At 35.4% G+C, this 14,039-nt stretch overlaps 1 protein-coding gene and 1 long non-coding RNA gene across 3 annotated transcripts; one reads left to right on the forward strand and one right to left on the reverse strand.

Annotated features, from left to right (window-relative positions):
• Window positions 1–1,130: 1,130 nt before the first annotated feature.
• LOC101888657 (sterol O-acyltransferase 1) lies at window positions 1,131–7,889 on the reverse strand. 2 transcript variants are annotated; one of them, XM_059128449.1, is made up of 4 exons: window positions 7,465–7,615; window positions 2,649–3,237; window positions 2,426–2,574; window positions 1,131–2,355 (listed from the first exon to the last, which is right to left on the reverse strand). In XM_059128449.1, the coding sequence occupies exons 1-4, from the start codon at window positions 7,580–7,582 to the stop codon at window positions 1,328–1,330; spliced, it is 1,884 nt and encodes a 627-aa protein (XP_058984432.1). In that variant the 5' UTR covers window positions 7,583–7,615; the 3' UTR covers window positions 1,131–1,327. The 2 variants fall into 2 exon arrangements, with proteins under 2 accessions (XP_058984432.1, XP_005184471.1); XM_005184414.4 differs by lacking the exon at window positions 7,465–7,615 and adding an exon at window positions 7,636–7,889 and having other exon boundaries at window positions 1,134–2,355.
• Window positions 7,890–9,598: 1,709 nt separating this feature from the next.
• Window positions 9,599–10,909, forward strand: LOC131805346 (uncharacterized). Its single transcript, XR_009343656.1, has 2 exons — window positions 9,599–10,701; window positions 10,758–10,909. It is a non-coding gene; the product is annotated as an uncharacterized LOC131805346 (long non-coding RNA).
• The last annotated feature ends 3,130 nt before the right edge of the window (window positions 10,910–14,039 follow it).

Here is a 14,039-nt window from a genome sequence, read left to right on the forward strand (position 1 = left end):
TTTTTTAATTTTATTGAATGAAAGCAAAAAATGTCGGAAATAGCTTCAAATATTAGAATAAGTTTAGATTTCTTCGAATTGGTCACCTTTGGCACGAATTATGGCCTTCAAACGGCCAATGAAACCGTCACACGTTGCCCGAATGCGGTATTTTGGCCCATCCCCGGCGAAGCGCTTGCTTGAGGTGGTCGACACTTTGGTATTTTTTAGTGCCAACCTTGCTTTCCAAAATACTCCAGATATCCATTGTGCGCTGGAAATAAAGCGAGGGATCTCATTTTGTAACCATTCTTGGATGGCGCGTGCTGTGTTCTGTTGGAATGTCCAAGGTCTACGACCAAATGTTTTGCGTGCCCAAAGCATTAATATACCCTCCAGAATATTTTAGCGATAATATTCGGCATTTATTCTGATGCCACGGTCGATTAATACGAGTGGAGAGCGACCATTTGCTGTTATAGCCGGCGCTTGAGTTCTGGTGGCCAACCGAAGGTGCACATTTTCCGTTGACCTCTTTGGCAAGTAAACATGATCATTTTGTTTGTTTGCAAGCTGCTGAACAACGAATGTTTTCTCATCGGAGAAAACCAAATTCGGCCAAGCGAAGAAATTCTTTAGCTCTTTTGATTTTTTTGGAATTTCAATAGCTTTACCCCAGCTCATTTTTCACTATTTGCGAAATGAAATATTGCGATATGTTTAGCTCACGAGCCATTTTTCGGCCACTGCGACGCGGGTTTCGATACAGTCGCTTCTTTACTTTTCAAACCATTTCTGCTGATGTTGCTGTTTTCTTTCGTCCACTTACTTGACGTGTGGCTACGCTACCAGTATCACGGTAACGAGGGATGGTACGAGACACAAAAGATTTATTCACATTTATATGCTGGAGTGCTCTAACGATAGCCACTTGTGGTTTTCCATGCAAACATAAAGAAATTACACTATCACGCTTTAATTCCATAACTTTTTTTTTGGAAAATTCTTGTAAACGCTTGTAAACAATATGATGAGCTGCCAGTGGAATAATTTTAACAGTTGTCGGACGAGTGGTTTAGAAATGACAGCAGTCTGAAGTCGGTTGCAGTTTTTTCATCTCCCCCTGTAGACCACTGCTGTATGAATAACTAACGAAAATCACTTTTTTTTAAACATTTATTCAAATTATATATTTTTCCTAAGATATAGTTACTTAACTTAATAACTAAGCAGAACATTCATATTTATTTCAATATATATTTTATGTTTGCAGTATCACAATTCCGAAAAATAATCAGAAGAAATCTCAATCAATATGCTCCCCCCACTTTTCTCCATCGTACTCCTTTCACTTCATGTAACAACTCCACAAATGTGGTATTAGAATATCAGACCAGCTATCATATGAATCTTTGGGACAATTAACTCGGGTAAAATACTCCATGCTATATAATGAGATCATCATGCAGTTGCCATAGATCAGAGAAAACCAAAGCATTATATTTCCAAGATTCTTTGGGGCGATGCGGGTAAGGAAAATCATTAATACACCAATGATGCCAAAAAATACAAACATGACTGGAAAGAAAACTTGCAACGCATATCCCAGCACATACTCATGAAATAGGGCCGATATGGTGAACACCGTCAGGGAGGATGCAAATTTGGAACCTTTAAAGATATACAAATAGAAATCTTTGTAGATGTATTCATATAGCCAGTCGTGAACTACAACATTCCAATTGCGATAATATGCCTCATAATTACTGGCTGTCCACCAATCGCGATAAAACATGCGATCACCGAAACGCAACAATTCGGCCGTAAAGTTTAACCATGAATGCAGTATTAAATAGAAACCACATAGGTAGATAATAATGCATGGCATTAGCATACCAAACAGCTTGATGATAATCGATCCAATTGTTATCTCCTCTATACCAAAATTGCCAAAAATAACTTTGATGTGACGTTCGTAAATATAGCTGTAGAGGAATGCAATGGCCACGACCTCAAGGAAACGACCAAGGGCAAATTTCCAACATATAACTGCTGTACGGGGATAGTTGTCGCGGTACAGCAAAGTAGGCGCAAATAAATAATAGAAATATTTTTGGAAAGGTGGCATAAGACAGCCTTTGGATTCTGCTGTGTCATTATCAGATTTCAATTTGCCTTGCAGTAGCCGAGCACTAATTGTCCTTACGAATCCGTGCATTTTCATTAGCATGCGAACGCTCTCCAGCAGCAGGACACATGCCGTTACATATGGCAGATCCAATACTAAGCAAATTTTGGTTGGCAAATAGGTAAATATCAGTTGGGAGGTAATGTATAAAAGAAGGCAGGATGTGGACCATAGACTTTGTAATGTTTCTGAAAAGAAATCAATTATTTTGAATTATGAAATATATATTTGAATATTCGTTTAAAAAAAAAAAAATACCTCGTTTGGCAAGTTTGGATCTGACAAAGGACCAGCCACTAAGTGCATAATATATGCTACATACAAAAGTATTTTGCACAAGCCATATTCCTAGAACATACTGGATTTTAGCAAAACTTGCTTTAAATGTTCCCAGGCCGAAATTTACACTACAAAAAAATAGACAGGAAAATATTGATAAATAGAACTTTGTTTCAGCTTTAAGCTAATATCTTTTACTCACCTGCCATTAACGAAGTAATCGTAGGTGACATTATTCAGCAAAAACACTATAAATATGATATAAAATATATGATATATTGTCTTCATATGATCCACTTCCAGAAGAGCTGTCAGGTAGGACTCCCTACTGCGGAAGACTTTATCGGGAAGTGTTCGAAGACGCCGCTTCTTTCTTGAATGTGTCGATTCATTGCTTTTACTGTGATCACTATCTGATGAAACATTCGAAGTTCTTCTTTCGAGTGATTGCGTAGCAGTTTTATCGGTTGCATTTTGTTGTTCATCTTCTTCCTCGTCACCATGAAATGAATTTCCATCCACAGTTGTTTTTTCTAAGGGTTCCTCTGACGTCGTTGTTGTTGTTGAATGTACACGATTACTCCAGGTGTTTGACTGCTGTTGATTTTGTGTTTTGGCAAAATTACGAAATTCATGGGCTTGCAGTTCTTGTTGACGTAGTTCTTGCATGACCTCGTCTATCATACCGGACATACGTTTCTGAACGTCACGCAACATGTTTGCCTGAAATGCCTCCAACTTATGGCGTACAAAGTGTAATTCCATATTTTGACTTGTTAAGTCATTATTTTCTGTATGGAAAAAATAAAGGAGAGCTATTAAAGGGAGGGCGACTCATCTTGGCACATGTAATTTGTTAATTTGTTAAAAGAAACTTATGAAACAACATTAGAATTGGGACATGTTATCGATTTCAAGTAGAACCAAATTTTTATATCCTCAGCCATATGGCTAGAGATATTTGATACACCCAAAACGTACCTCATCGAAATAACGGTTTTCAGGACATGTTCGTCCGTCCTGGACGTTTCTGGCTGGCTGGTGCGCTCGATAACTCTCGAAGGGAGTATCCGATTTGATCCAAACTTGGTACATCGTAATATTATTTTCAAACTTAGATCGAGTTCGGAGATGGGGAATATCGGTCCACTACTTCTGGTACCTCCTATACAAAATGTCAACATTTTCAAAGAAAATAATTTACTGCACAGAAAGTGAGAGGATAATCCGATTTTTCTCCAACTTGGCGAATCCCAATATTTTCATTAGTGCTAGGTCAGGTGCGAAAACCGACAATATCGATCCACTCCCTCAACTACCTCCCCCACAAAGGTTCAAAGTTTTGAATACTTATAACTCTTATAAAATGTGATGTAAGTGTTCGATTGTCTTTAAATTACACACATCATAACATTTTTATTAACTCAAAGTCTGGTGTAAAAATAGAATATAGCGGTCCAACCCCACAAAGGTTAAAAATTTTGAATAGTCATGAAGCTAATAAAACACAAAAATAACATCCGATTCAATTCAGACCTGGTACATCTCAACATTTCCTTCAACACAAGATCTGTTATAAAGATGGTAGAGATCGGACCATTCCTTCTGGTGCCTCCCCCATAAAGGGTCGAAGTTTGTAATAACAAAAACGATTATAAAATCCGAAATAAGCATCCAATTCTCTTCAAATTTCACACATTCCATTATATCTACTTACACATGACCTACTGTGATAATGGGATATGCCGGTCCACTCCTTCTGTACCTCCCGCACAAAGGGTCAACATTTTGAATATCGATAAAGTGCATAAAACACGAAATTAACATCCGATTTCATTCAGACTTGGCACATCTCAATATTACAATAAACACACGATTGGTTATAGAGATGGTAGAGATCGGACCATTCCTTTTGGTACCTTCCCCACAAAGGGTCGAAGTTTTGAATAACGATAACGATTATTAAATCTTCACAATTCGCTCATTCCATTACTTATACTAACACAAGATCTGATGTGAAGATGTGATATATCGGTCCACTTCTTCTGGTACCTCCCACACAAATGGTTAAAATTTTGATTATCCATGATGCTCATAAAACACGAAATTAACATCCGATTTTATTCAGATATGGAACATCTCAATGTTTCCATCAACACAAGATCTGTTATAAAGATGGTACAGATCGGACCTTTTCTTCTGGTACCCCCACCACATAGGGTTCAAGTTTTTTGAAAAACAAAACGCTAAAAAAAGCGAAATAAGCATCAAACTCTCTTAAAATTTCATACATCCAAATATCTTTGCTAATGTCAGATCTGTTGTGAAGACGATAAATAATAGGGTCACAATTTCCTTTACTTATATCTGTCATAACTTGCGAAACAAGTCGGTGATTCTGCACAATTTGCTATATCTAAATATATTTCTCTAAACCAGAAATCTGGAATATATGGTTACGCGTAAAATCGGATATAAATGTTCGATTTCCTTCAAATTTTGATCATACCAATGAAATGGAATACTTCAACCGACTATATCTGATACCTCACGCATATTTTAAGATTTTCTAAAAATTAACACATATCTAATATAAAGTATAGGAAGTAGTCGATATAGTTCAAATCTGGCACTCTGTAATATTTTTATCAGTCTTAGGTCAGACACGAATTGGGCAATATTGTCCAACTGCTTCGGATCATCCCCCATAAGGGGTCAACAGCTTGACCCTGTCGGCAAAACCGACTAATACTATTTTACTTGCTTTTATTTAATTTTCAATTCTACAAATTTTTGTAATATAAAAGAATACGTAATTCGTAATCGATTCGCAAATTTTATTTGCATTTCAATGTTCAGTTGTTTCACAATTTATTGCCTAGTAATCATTTTTTACAAAATTAACTGATAAACTATCGCTAACAATAAAATCGGATTAACCGGCGAGCAAATGTTCATTTTTGATTGATAGTTTAGAAATGTGTCCGTTGCTATTTAAAGAAGGTAATTTAAACAGATCATAAAAAATTGGAAGAATTTGAAATTGTGTAACCAGTGTGGTCTTATGGTTTGATAAAATACAAAAACAAAACAATAAAGTTTTAGTGTTATTGTTGACGGACAAGAAAATTTCATAACAAGTTAAATAGTATCAGTCTGTTCTACCGACAGATGTATATCCCCAGCCTTAAATTATGATTATTTTAACTGTTGACCCTTTAATGGGGGAGGTTGGCCAATATTGTCCAATTCGTATCTGACCTAAATCTGACATAAATATTACGACGTTCCATATTTGGACTATATCATCTACTTCCTCTACTTTATATGAGATATGTGTAGTTTTTTGGAAAATGTGGAAATGCCTGAGGGGCCAGATATAGCGGCCGAAATATTACACTCCATCTCATGCAGATAAAAATATTGGTGTGTGTAAAATTTAAAGGAAATCGAACATTTATATCCAATTTTACACGAATAACAAGTTGCATAGAATCGCCCACTTGTTCTGCAAGTTATGACAGATATAAGTATTGGAGATTGTGACTCTTTGTGGTTGAGGTACCAGAAGGGGTTGGTAGATATATATCTATCATTTGCACAACAGATTTTGCGTAAGCAAAAATGTTTGGATGTGTAAAATTTGAAGAGAGTTGGATGTTTACTTCGCGTTTTGTTTTTCAAAATTTTGAACACTTTGTGGGTGAAGTACCAAAAGGGACGCGCCGATATTTTAAATTTTCACAGCAGATCTTGTGTAAGTAGTAATAATGGGAATGGGAAGAGAACCAGATGCTTAATTCAGATTTTATAAACGTTTTGGTTATTCAAAACTTTGACCCTTTGTGGGGCAGGTACCAGAAGGAATGGTTCGATCTCTACCTTCTTTATAACAGACATTGTGTAAATAGAAATATTGAGTTGTTCCAAGTCTGAATGGAATCGGATGTTAATTTCGCGTTTAATGAGCTACATTGATATTCAAACTTTAATCCCTTTGTGGATGAGGTACCAGAAGGAGTGAACCGATATATTCCATCTTTACCCCAGACCTTGGGTAAATAAAAATATTGTGCTGTTTGTAATTTGAAGACAATAGAGCCCTTACATCACATTTTATGAGAGTTATAATTATTCAACATTTTTGTGGGGGAGGTACTTGATGGAGTGGACCGATGTTGTCCATTTTCGCACCAGATGCAAATAATAGGATTTGAAAAGTTGGAGCGAAATTAGATTATCCTTCAGTTCCCTGTGCAGTAAAATATTTTCTTTGAAAATGTCGTCCTTTTGTGGGTTAGGTACCAGAAGGAGCGGACCGATAATGCCCATCTCCGAACTCGATCTAAGTTTAAAAATAATATTACGATGTACCAAATTTGGACCAAATCGGATATTCCCTTCGGGAGTTATTGTGCCAGGCAGACAGACGAACATCGCTAGAACGACTCCAAATGTCCTTAAACGGATTTGGTCCAAAGAGACCTAGGGTCTAAAACAGCCACTTCGATGAGGCACGTTTTGGCTGTATCAAATGATATATACCCTTTCTAGTCATATGATTGAGGGTATAATAAGTAACTAAATAACTACTTTTTGGAAAATTATGTTTCAGGTTAGTCAACACGCGTTTGCTGAACAGTGTATTTTAATTCTTTCGGTATTCGTTGCAAATTTTTAGTAGAATATATGTAATATAGTTTACAGGATATTTCGTATATTGATCGCGTTCTATTTTTTTCCGATATCAACTTGGAAGAAAAAATATTTCTCACAATTTTAAAATATATGTTTATTCTTAACAAAAAATGTAAACATCTATGTCGTCTCATTGAGTCTGGGTACCCCCATTTTGTTAAGTTAAAACAGATGGAGATATAAAACATAAGAACGTAATTTTCTGCTTTAATATCAGAAAAGCTGAATCAGAATGCATATGTGTTTTTAGTAAGGAAAATGTAACATTTAACCATGGTCTTGATGATTAACAGTTTTATAACTAAAGACTTGGATTTTACGTTTTATATCAATAACACAATAGTTTGAAGTTAGATTAACAATTGGCTTTATGGTATTCAAACACACACACAGTACTTTGTAGACACTTGGTGTATATAAATGTTCATCTATATTCATTCTACTTCCATTTTTATTGTACTTTTCCTTTCATTGAATCCTTCTCCACTTACCGTTTTGAACTTTTTTGTCAGGAGAATTGATCTTTCGATCGGTATTTATTAATTTTTCCACCATCTTTTACTCCGGTCTAGATAGCACTTTTCCGGAAAATATCAAATGTTGAATTTGATTCTAATTCGTTTTCTTTTTATTTATGTGTTAATTCACTTCTAATTTACAATTATTCTTCTTCCTTCAATGCACAACATGTAAACCATTCTCTACCGAAATTCAAAGTCAAAGTGATCGTTGTTATTTGTTTGTGGCGCAAGACAGCTAGTTTTTGTTCTCGGAACCCCCCCAGCACGCAAACACACAACATCGAGTCTCTCAATTTTTTTATTGTGAGCACAACAAAAGAGTAATTTGTTTTTTTTTTTTTTTCTTCAGAGAATAAGTAGCTTGTGAGATAGTGTGGGGCGTTCGTGAAGTGGAGTAAACAGAACATTCTTATAGTGATATACAACGTATGAAACCGGTTCCCATGATATGGGAATCCCGTGGAGGAAAAAAATTTTGTAAATAATAATATTTAATAGAAATAAATGGGATGTAACTCTTACATTCCATATTCAGTTATACCTACTGAATATCTCAAAATAACCAAGCTAATAGTTCGTTTACGTTATAAAGAATTTAGAAAACCCAATCGGTTTCGGTTTTGTCAATTCCGCTGCATATACCTCAAAAACCCTTTCCTAACGAAGGTTAATTTCCGGGTTGACCTTAAAATGTAGTATATAAATGTAGTCACCAAACTTTATTTTGCATCATTACAGAAATTATTGGCCAGACTAATTTTGACCAAAGAAAAAAACAGTAAAGAAAGTCTTAAAGTCGGACAAGGCTGACTTTTTGATACCCTACACCGCTTTGCCTATTTAGTAGAGCTTCACATAACAAATAAAAGTTTTTATGGGTTATTTTTGAGAATTATATCATACCAACTGTAATTATAGTCATAATTTAAAGTCCAAAGGAACTAAGATATGAGAAGAATATCCTTCTCTCCATTTGTGCCTTTTCAATTCGGGTTTGTATTACACATTTGGTGTACAATTAACTTGAAATCGAATAAAGATATGTATGGGAGCCACATCCAAATCTGAACCGATCTCGTTTAAATTTAGCCAAGATATGTCTGAGCTGTATATTATATATTTCCCGAATATCATTGTTACAGGGTGCATATTACGGCTGTGGAGAACAAATATAACAAATCGGATGAAATTTATTTATACGGGAGCTATATCTGAATCAATTTTCACCAAATTTGACATTCATATTTTTAAGCTCAATTTGGTCGTAAGTGTCAAATTTCATCCCATTTGGGCTAATATTACACGCTTGGTGCACAATAAAAGGCAAATCGGATGAAGATATATGTGGGAGCCATATCCAAATCTGAACCGATCTCGATAAAATTTATCAAAGGTATTTCTGTGCTGCATTTGATATATTTCCCCAAACAGCGTTGTTGCGGATTGCATATTACGGTTGTGGAGAACTAATATAACAAATCGGATGAACAATATATATGGAAGCTATAGCTATATCTGAACCGATTCTCACCAAATTGGACAAATTTAACGGAAGCGGCCTTTTTTTGCTTTCTAAATAATTCAAAATGTTGCTTTCCTCTCTGAAAACCGCAGTATTAGTTATTCGGTTTAAAACGCGTCTCACTATTTTCATTTACCCACATTGGGCAACGTTGAACCAAACATATCACTATTTTCGATAAAGATATCGTTATAAAAGAAACTAGGCCTGATATAGGCATTTAGCATATTATTAAACCAAACACACCGATTATACTTAGGTGCAATTTCGAATGTTTATTCCAAAACACTACACCATTTGAAATAGCTAGCCTATAATAGTTCAAAGTACACTTTTGTATTTGAGGGTATCAATGTCGACGGCGATAGTTCTAAGCAGTTAATCGTGTTAGAATGCTATTCAATTTCTTACTTGCACCGAAATGTGTTGATATGAATAAAAATTTCATCATTGTTAGACCCACTATAAGTTTAACAAGTTCGTTGCTGTCTCAGTAAATTTGAACGGGCGGCAAATCGACTCAGTGCGTATTTGTTCGATAAATACATTGCTTATCACTGTAGCACACTTACTCACTGTCAAGTACTTGTGCACTCGCTTGGCTGTCAGTAATGAATGAACTGAACTAATGACTGATAAACGCGTCTGGTGGGGAGAATTGTTAATCGCAAAATATTGTGTTCGTTATTACTAATATCCAAATGATAAAGGTTTTACAAGCGGCTCTGGTTTGTTGTAATACAAAAATAAAATAAATAAAACAAGTTAAAATAATAAATTTATTGTTTTGTTTACCCATCGAAGTCACGGAATAAATATAGAGTAAATGTTTTCTTAGAATATAGAAACAAGTAAAAAAAACATGAAGTTCGACCGGGCCCAACTTCTAATATCCTCCATCATTGGGTAAAGAAAACATTTTTAGGCAAAAGTATCTGGATTCAAACGTGTTCCACTTTAAACTACAAACTCCAGTGAGATCAGTAGGAGAATAGTTGTAGCCGTTTAAGGGGGCCATACTAAAACGGGAGCCTATATAGACAATTCTATACTACAACGATTGTAATCTATTGCGAGACTTACAGCCTGTTCCACGATCTCGAAAGAAAATTTGTGCGAACGAAGGCTACTCACTCACTTTCGCATAAGAATGCGTTCCACTAACTTTCGTTCTTTCTTTCGCATAGCCTTACGTGATTCAGTGTTGCAAAATATTTTTTGGCAAAATTAATCGCGAAATAAGGCAAAAAAAAGCGCCAAATGTCTAATATAAACGCGAAAAAGCAGCAGTGGCTCTGTCTCAACTGACAGTTCAGTTGTAAACAAACAAATTGTAAATAAACAAACAAAATAAAATTTCTAGTGATTGTGTTCAGATTATTTGTGTTCTTAAAAAAGAAAAAAATGAATATTTCTGTAGCCCTATTTTTTATGGATGATGAGGAGGAGGTTCAAATTGTGCCACGGAGGCATTTAAGAGATGCTTCGAATTTATTTGAAGTACCTAACAACCAGTAAGCATGATTGTATTTTTACATTTTTAAAATAATAAAAAAATGATTTTTTCTAGGTTTGTGTCTTCCAATGGTCTTCATGGGATTGCCTGCTGCTTCCAAAAATTGGCACTCCTCTGGCGAACTTAGGATTCTCCCCCATATACTCAACTATTGCCCGCAGCTGTGTAGTTTTTTCGTGCTGGAATTGAGAAAATAAAAAAAATATATATTTGTTGTTCACAGATTAAATTGCATTTATTATTTTTACTTACATTTTTCTTTCCATTTTCAATCAAGAAATGTTTATGTTAAAACAATTTTCCTTAATTTTTATCATTCGACAGCAAACACACAAGTGACTGATTTTGACATTTGTGTTCGCATGCGTACGAAAGAAAAAAGATAGTGGAACGCAAAATTACACTGAAACGCTTACGTTTTCGTTCGCTTTGATTTTCGTGCAAATTTTCGTTCTGATGGATTTTAGTGGAACGGAAATCAGCTGTTTGTCGTGTAAAAGTTGTGCGAACGTGTTCTTTCGACATCGTGGAACAGGCTGTTAACTACCAAATTTTACATAATTTCCTGGGTAACTGTGGAAAATGTTCTGACGCCAGCTGTAGAACCCGTTATGAAGTAAAAATACCAAATTTAACACAAATCTTTTAGAAAAAGTGGATTAAACCGTCAAAATGCTGAATATTCGACGGAACCTTTATATGTGCGCTATAGGAAAACGTGGACCAATGTTCCTCCATCGGATCTAGAACCCATTACGAGCTACAAATACCAAATTTTAGACAAATACGTGGAAAATGTGTCAAGAATCATCAAAATATCGAATATCGGGAGGTACCCTTATATGGGGACTATACTAAAACGTACACCTATATGTACAACGTTCCTCCATCGGACCTAGAACCCATTACGAGCTACAAATACCATTTTTTACAAATCCGTGGAAAAATGTGGCAAAAATCACCAAAATACGAAAACGTGGACCTATGCACACTATGTTCCGCCACCTAAGCTAGAACCCATAATGGACTACAAATACTATTTTTAGAGAAATTGGAGGCTAAAACTATTAAAATGCCGAATATCGGGAGGTACCGTTATATGGGGGCTATCCCAAAACGTGGACCGATATATCTCATTTTCAATACGAACCATCCTAGACACAATGCAAACAACGGTGCCAAATTTCACAACTCTACGTCAAATAATCTGAGCTGTATCGTGATTTCAACAGATAGATCCAAGGACATCGGTAAATCGACTTGGAATTTTATGCTGATCATGAATATTTATGGTGTCTATGACGAATATTTAGAAGTGTAGAGGGTATAAACATTTACCTTACTTTCTGACAAGGAATTTACTGGATAATTCTTGCAGGCGAAGTAACTTGACAGTTGTAAATAATTCTTTTTTGGCTAGATTATTATAGATTTCTAAGGGTTTCTGCTTTTTATGGATTTCTACCAATAAAAATTTTGAATAGGCCTTGAGTTTTACCTAGTAGCTACGATTGGTGTATTGAAAATGAAATATTTGGGTAATATCGGTCAACTTTTCCTTCTCCCTTTTAACGTTACCGCCGGATTTTAGGCTCTTTAGGCACATTTTATAACGGAATTAGGTATTATTTGGAGGAAATGCGATATCGTTTTAAGTTTGGTTAAGACTGGATATTTGGAGTCGATCTAGTGATGTCCGTTCGTCCGTCTGTCTGTCTGGCTGGTGCGCACGATAACTCTCGCAGGAAGTATCCGATTTGATCCAAAGTTGGTACATGACAATATTATTGTCAAACTAAGATCGCGTTCGGAGATGGGCAATATCGGTCCACTCCTTCTGGTATCTCCCCCACAAAATGTCAACAAAAAGGGAAAGGATAATCAGATTTTGCTTCAACTTTGCAAATCCCAATATTTGAATCAGTGCTAGATCAGGTGAGAAAATGGACAATATCGTTTCACATCTTCTGGTACCTCCCTTATACAGGGTCGAAATTTTGAATATTCTTGAAGCTCATAAAACACGAAATTAACATCCGTTTCCATTCAGACTCGGCATATCTCAATGTTTCCATTGACACAAAATCTTTTATAAAAATGGTAGAGATCGGACCATTTCGGTGGTCCGGTGGTACATCACCCCCACAAAGTGCCAAAGTTTTAAATGACCAAAACGATCATAAAATCCGAAATGAGCATCCGGTTCTCTTCAAGTTACACACATCACAATATTTTGATTGACCCAAGGTCTGGTACCTCCCCCACAAAGGGTCAAAATTTTGAATATCCATGAAGGTCATAAAACGCAAAATTAAGAATACAGGTAGATGCATAAACGCTTGGACACTTTAATATATGTTTTCTTATACGACGTCATTGTGAGGTTATTATAATTAGCGTTTTCAACAATTTTTACAAGATTAAATATTTTTTCACTCAACATTTTCAATTCCAAAATTGACAGATCATTGTCCAGCAGCTGTGTCGTTGCGTCTACCCACGGTACAATGATATCAAGGTAGGGCTATGATATCATATGATTTACATTTTTTTATTTTCTTGGCTTAATATGTCATCATGTGTTTTCTTTTCAATAACAAAAAAATTGTTCAGAAAATATTCAAATTCGGGTGTTTTCAAAATGTTTATTTCAACGTATTCATCGACAAAATCTAGAGTTTTTGTAGCGAAATAATCCTTTAGAGATATATAGTACACGATTTTGAAAAGAAGTGTTGACCTTTCATTCAGTCATCGCGGTTTTCAATTATTTATTCAAAATAAATGCAACAAGTTGTTTGATTTTTTTATTATTTTGATACTAATTCTGACATTACAAGCCAAACAGGTAGACCTCTATACTTGCAATTTTTTCAAAGTTGGCCTACCTTCTCTTCGTTGTACCATGCGTCTACCTATATTCTTCTACCATGCTTGGCGCATCTCAATATTTCAATCAACACCAGGTCTGTTAAAAAGATGGTAAAGATCGGGCCATTTCTTCTGGTACCTCCCCCACATAGGGTTCAAGATTTTAAAAATCAAAACCCTCAAAAAAGCGAAATAAGCATTCAAATCGTTACAAACATGGTAAAATGAAGAGAAGGTAGGTCAACTTTGAAAAAAATTCAAGTATAGAGGTCTACCTGTTTGGCTTGTAATGTCAAAATTAGTATCAAAACAATAAAAAATCAAACAATTTGTTCCATTTATTTTGAATAAATAATTGTAAACCGCGATAACTGAATGAAAGGTCCATACTTATTTTCAAAATCATGTACTATATATCTCTAAAGGATTATTTCGCTACAAAAACTCTAGATTTTGCCGATGCAT

The sequence above is a fragment of the Musca domestica genome, unplaced genomic scaffold (genome assembly GCF_030504385.1).
Source record: "Musca domestica strain aabys unplaced genomic scaffold, Musca_domestica.polishedcontigs.V.1.1 50, whole genome shotgun sequence".
NCBI lineage: Eukaryota > Metazoa > Arthropoda > Insecta > Diptera > Muscidae > Musca > Musca domestica.